This window comes from Nanorana parkeri, unplaced genomic scaffold (genome assembly GCF_000935625.1).
Source record: "Nanorana parkeri isolate BGI_ZX_2015 unplaced genomic scaffold, ASM93562v1 scaffold1212, whole genome shotgun sequence".
Classification (NCBI taxonomy): domain Eukaryota; kingdom Metazoa; phylum Chordata; class Amphibia; order Anura; family Dicroglossidae; genus Nanorana; species Nanorana parkeri.
Window position 1 is genome coordinate 317,834 of NW_017307480.1, and position 6,263 is coordinate 324,096.

The following is a 6,263-nucleotide window of genomic DNA, read 5'->3' on the forward strand; positions in this document are numbered from 1 at the left end:
CCCCCCGTTAGATGAACACAATGCCGTCACATGTGGTCACCTTGTAGAGTGAGGAGGGGGCTGGAGCCGTCACGTGTGTCTGTTGTAGATGAGAAATCCTCGTCCAGTGGCCCGCCGGATCTTCAGGTTCACCTTGTTTCGTCAGTGATTCACCCGGTATTCATCCAGTTTCTCTCCGGTGAACCTCTTCATTATTCACAACAAAGATTCATCCGGATGAAAGGAATTGTTGGGAATCTATTTAAAGTCATTCAATCCTCTGCTGCGGAGTGACCTGAGCTGCGTTACTAATCCCAGGTCACCGGCCGGCGATGCCAGGAATGCCGGGCGTCGGGTGACAACGCACAACAAAGGGAGTCCCGATCTTTCCTACAGGGCCCATTCACACCTATGTCACGTGGTGCCCCATAGACTTCAATGGGAACGCATGAAAGATGCATTGCATGTATTATGGGGGCGTTTTAGCGCATGACAACAAACCCCGCCCCCTGACAACCCAAACTTTATTTTTACATTTATTGGCGAAACAAAAGATACGTAACGCACGAGCAGCAAAACAATTCATGAAAACGCAAACGCATTGCGTGACCGGAGACTTCAGTCCCCATTCACGCCTTCGCGTCACGCACACATTAACGCTCGTTGATTCAACGCAACAAAAACACGCAATGCACTTCCGGTGCCGTTTTTTTTGATTGGCACTCCAAACGCAGCCGGGAAAATTCGTTTTTTCCCCCCCGCACATTAAATGCGCACAAACCAAGGTGAACGCCTGTAGCAGAATCTGACGCAGGAGCTTCTTGCCTGCGTTTGTTGCACATGTAGCACCCATTGAAATCAATGGACAATACCGGAAAAGAAGTGCACGCGAACGTGCGCGAACATGGCGTGCATTCACGGAACGCAAAGGCCCATGAGGCATTGCAAGGCTCTGAAAGCAACAGCCATGACTCCCAGAGGGAGAGGCACCATGGGATTTGTAGTTTCAGCTGTAGCTGGAGGGCCGAGGTTGCCTACCCCTGGTATATAACATAGATGAAGATTGCCTGCCCCCTGTTATAGACACCTGTGAGCTTCATAGCTTATGTACACAGCCCGGGGAAGGCCCACGTCTGTTCCTGGGAGGGAATTCTCAATTTTCCAACTTCCTGCTTCCTCTCCTGGACAGGAAGTGAAGGGAAATCTCCCCACTGATACACAGACATCATAAAACAAGTGCGTGTGTTTGTTTTGGAGTGAGGGGGGGGACTTAAAATGTCTTCCAGATTATTATTTCTGTGTCACTTCCTGTCCCTGTAAGATTTGCACAGGAAGTGAGGGGTGCTGGGGCAGCAATAAAGGATTTGCCTGTGGCTGAGGTGTGCGTACACCCCGGCCGCCTTACCCCGGAGCCCTTAGGTTTAGGGCTCATTCACACGCAGTGCACATCCCTCACTTCCTGCGCAAATCTTACAGGGACGGGAAGTGACACCGAAATAATAACCCGGCAGACATTTTTGAAGTCCCCCTCCTCCAAAACAAAACCGGCGATGGCCTTTATGGGCTCACGCCACGGGTGTGCGTGCACATGCATCCAGACCTGCACGGATGTACGGGTCACATGTAACCGCATGTGCAGCGTCCCCTCCTAGGAATGTTCAGGTGGCTGCACACAATTACACGCAGAGCCTTCCCTCCCGGGATCCGGGCTATGCACGGACATGCATGCCACACGGATGTCTGAACTCCAGCGTGTAGAACACTGTATCCATGGTTGTCATACGTGCTGGTCTATCTTTCTTCACCCCCATTACATGCACTTGACATGTAGGGACAGGAAGTGTGTTACTGGCGGGATCAACAGGCGACAATAAAGGAACACAAGCCTGATAAAAGAAAACGAATGCAGCCGCCACATCTATGGATTGGTGAGCTGCGATATATAGGACATTTAGATACACTTTACAAGGAATGGAATCTTTGTTGTGTAAACTACTAGTCCCATCAGTCTCACACGTATTGCAGTTGAACAGAGGCAGACATGTTTGAAGTCCAGCGTGTATGACAACCGCAGACATACACTATATTACCAAAAGTATTGGGACGCCTTTACACGCACATGAACGGTAATGGCATCCCAGTCTTAGTCCGTAGGGTTCAATATTGGGTTGGCTCCGCCCTTTGCCGCTATAACAGCTCCGCCTCTTCTGGGAAGGCATCCACAAGGTTTAGGAGTGTGTCTATGGGAATGTTGGACCATTTAGTTTGGCAATATATTGTATATAAGTGTAGACATGTAGGGACAGGAAGTGCGTTATTGGCAGGATCACCAGGTGACCATAAGTCCCCATTCACACCTTTGCGTTGCGTGAACGAGTGCCAAAACAAATGAGATGGTACCCCCCCTGCTGAGGTCACGGTCCTGATTAGAAGATGGGGACCCCCTAGTGAAGTCACGGTCCTGATCAGAAGATGGGACCCCCTGGTGAGGTCAGAAGATGGGGACCCCCCTGGAAAGATCAGAAGATAGGGACCCCCTGGTCCTGATCAGAAGATGGGGACCCCTAGGTGTGCTCAGAAGATGGGGACCCCCTGGTGTGCTCAGAAGATGGGGACCCCCTGGTGTGCTCAGAAGGTGGGGACCCCCTGGGGAGATCAGAAGATGGGGACTCCCTGGTGAGGTCACAGTCCTGATCAGAAGATGGGACCCCCTGGTGAGGTCAGAAGATGGGGACCCCCCTGGAAAGATCAGAAGATGGAGACCCCCTGGTCCTGATCAGAAGATGGGGACCCTCTGGTGTGCTCAGAAGATGGGGACCCCCTAGTGAAGTCACGGTCCTGATCAGAAGATGGGGACCCCCTGGTGTGCTCAGAAGATGGGGACTCCCTGGTGTGTTCAGAAGATGGGGACCCCCTGGTGTGTTCAGAAGATGGGGACCCCCTGGTGTGTTCGGAAGATGGAGACCCCCTGGTGTGTTCGGAAGATGGGGACCCCCTGGTGTGTTCAAAAGAGGGGGACCCCCTGGTGAGGTCAAAAGATGGGGAACCCCTGGTGTGTTCAGAAGATGGAGACCCCCTGGTGTGTTCAGAAGATGGAGACCCCCTGGTGTGTTCAGAAGATGGAGACCCCCCAGTGAAGTCATCAGGTGATCACATTGTTCCGGGTCGGTGTCATATTGTCCTTCCATTACCTTTGTACGGTCACCTCTAGCAGCCCATGACCCAGCAATGATCGGGTCACATGTTACAATGTATAGAATGGAGGGATACAATAAATCGCCCGGTGACATCACACGTCATTGTCATCATTCACCGGGGCCGCTTCCCTCCATTGTCCATTCCCAATTACCTGTTAGGAAGAAGGAGAGACTCCGCCCCAGGGTGACGTCACAGAGAGACGGAGAAGGAGGGGGAGGGGAGGAGAGAGACAGTCAGTGCACCTGAGACAGCTGCGAGGAACGGAGGAGACCGCCAGACGCCCCCCCGGGTCCCCCCTCCATGTGGTGCTGAAGGACAGCACCTTTGGATGTGTACGATGCCCAGCAGGCCAGGATCTCTGCCTCTCTCAGCTGGCTCATCTACAAAAGCTATGGCAGAGGTAAGAGGAACATGGACCCCCCTAATCCTTGTAAATGTGCCCTATGCCAGGAGGTGCCCAGTCTGTGATCTGTACTAGCATGTGCCCTATGCCAGGAGGTGCCCAGTCTGTGATCTGTACTAGCATGTGCCCTATGCCAGGAGGTGCCCAGTCTGTGATCTGTACTAGCATGTGCCCTATGCCAGGAGGTGCCCAGCCTGTGATCAGTGACCTTTACTGGGATCTTATGCTTCCTGTTTATTTAAGGTCAGGTGTTGTCATAATAGAATGGTCTATACCGGGTGGTGCCCAGTGTGTGGTCTATACCGGGAGGTGCCCAGTGTGTGGTCTATACCGGGAGGTGCCCAGTGTATGGTCTATGGCCTCATGGGGTGATATCTTTTCTCTTTATTTAAGATCGGGTGATGTCATAGTTGAATGGCCTATACCAGTACGTACCCTATGCCCAGTCTGTGCCCAGTCTGTGATCTATGGTTTATAATGAGATCTTATGTTTCCTTTTCATTTTAGATCAGGTGTTGTCATAGTTGTATACCCCATACCAGTATGCGCCCTATACCAGTATGCGCCCTATACCAGTATGCGCCCTATACCAGTATGCGCCCTATACCAGTATGCGCCCTATACCAGTATGCGCCCTATACCAGTATGCGCCCCATACCAGTATGCGCCCCATACCAGTATGCGCCCCATACCAGTATGCGCCCCATACCAGTATGCGCCCTATACCAGTATGTGACCAGTCTGTGATCTGTGGCCTTTAAAGGGATGTTCTGTTTCGTCTTCATTTTAGATCCGGTGTTGTCATAATACCAGTGGTACCAGTGCCCTATACCAGTGGTGCCCAGTCTATGATCTATAGCCTTTAATGGGATCTTATGTTTCCTCTTCATTGTAGGTCAGGCGTTGTCATGTTAGAATGATCCACACCAGTAGGTGACCAGTCTGGGAACTGTGGCTTGTAATGGGATGTTATTTTCCCTCTTTATTTTAGGTCAGGTGTTTGCTGTAATAGAATGATCCGTACCAGTGCTGCCCAGTGTATGATCCGTACCAGTGCTGCCCAGTGTATGATCCGTACCAGTGCTGCCCAGTGTATGATCCGTACCAGTGCTGCCCAGTGTATGATCTATGGCTTGTAATGGGATGGTATGTTTACCAGCAGTGCCTGGTCTATGATCTATACCAGTAGGCACCCTATTGCCAGCAGTGCCCGGTCTATGATCTATACCAGTAGGCACCCTATGCCAGCAGTGCCCGGTCTATGATCTATACCAGTAGGCACCCTGTACCACCATTGCCCGGTCTATGATCTATACCAGTAGGCACCCTACGCCAGCAGTGCCCGGTCTATGATCTATACCAGTAGGATATGGCTTGTAATGGGATGGTATGTTTACCAGCAGTGCCTGGTCTATGATCTATACCAGTAGGCACCCTATTGCCAGCAGTGCCCGGTCTATGATCTATACCAGTAGGCACCCTATGCCAGCAGTGCCCGGTCTATGATCTATACGCGTAGGCACCCTACGCTAGCAGTGCCCGGTCTATGATCTATACCAGTAGGCACCCTGTACCACCATTGCCCGGTCTATGAGTTGGGGCTTTTAATGGGAAGCTATAAACCCTTTATTTGAAATCTTGGAGTCTGGAGACTTTTAATTGGCCATGAGTTTTCTGGCGGGGGTCCCCCCCCCCCTTATGATTTAAGCAATTCAGTGGAAACTTTGGGACCTATGAAACCGTGGGCCGGGGGCATTTATTGGGCCGGGAGGTTATTATTCTTTATATTGTGATATAAGTAGTTCATGTGAATTTCTAGGATCTGGGGGCATTTATGGGGCCGGGAGGTTATTTCTCTTTATGATATGAACACGTCATCTGAAATGTTTGGGTTCCATTATATGATCCCTACTTCGGGACCTCTGACTCATCACACTCTGTATGTTGGGATCTTTGCTATATATGATAAGATTCCTCATTCCATACACCAGAAGAATCCTCGCTTTTCCTGCTTTCCGGATCTTTCTTATCTTGACGGCTATTTAAATATATTCTTGTCAGCTCTTCCCCCTCTAATCCTGTTGTAGCCGATATCCTAGCCCGCCTGGCCCAATCCCCGGCCCGATCCCCGTTGGTATTTGACCCTATAAAGAGAAGCTTTAAAAATTCTTAACCCCTGCGTGCCGTGTCCAGACGCGCCCTGTGATCACATGGTTAAAGTGGAGGACAGGCTGGAGGAATCCACGCGTTACACATTCTGCTTCACGGAGATCACCAGTGACTAAGTTAATGTGGGCTCATTAATATTAGATGAGTTAACCCTTCGTGCTCTGTTGGCGGCACACCATTTTCTACAGATGTTTCTACGTATGTGTGCCTGTACGGACGTCTCTACGTATGTGTGCCTGTATGGACGTCTCTACGTATGTGTGCCTGTATGGACGTCTCTACGTATGTGTGCCTGTATGGACGTCTCTACGTATGTGTGATACCTGTATACATATTAAAGGGGAAGCTTCCTTTTATATGTTGCATAGTATATGAATAATAACAAAGGGTCGGATTTTGCATCCCTTGCCCTGCGTCCTCTGTGATTCCGCCCAGCGTTCTTCATAGTAAAAGCCCTTTTTACATGGCAATAGGCTTGTTAGCATTGTAAAGCCCCCGTCCCCATGATGATGAC

At 50.6% G+C, this 6,263-nt stretch overlaps 1 protein-coding gene across 1 annotated transcript in view; it reads left to right on the forward strand.

The window, feature by feature from the left end:
* CAMSAP3 (calmodulin regulated spectrin associated protein family member 3) overlaps nt 1–6,263 on the forward strand; it is a 99,566-nt gene that overhangs the window by 3,461 nt on the left and 89,842 nt on the right. The window contains exons 2-4 of the mRNA XM_018568575.1: nt 48–178; nt 2,880–3,174; nt 3,492–3,577. Coding sequence (XP_018424077.1) covers nt 48–178; nt 2,880–3,174; nt 3,492–3,577 — 512 coding nt within the window. The remainder of the gene's footprint in view (nt 1–47; nt 179–2,879; nt 3,175–3,491; nt 3,578–6,263) is intronic.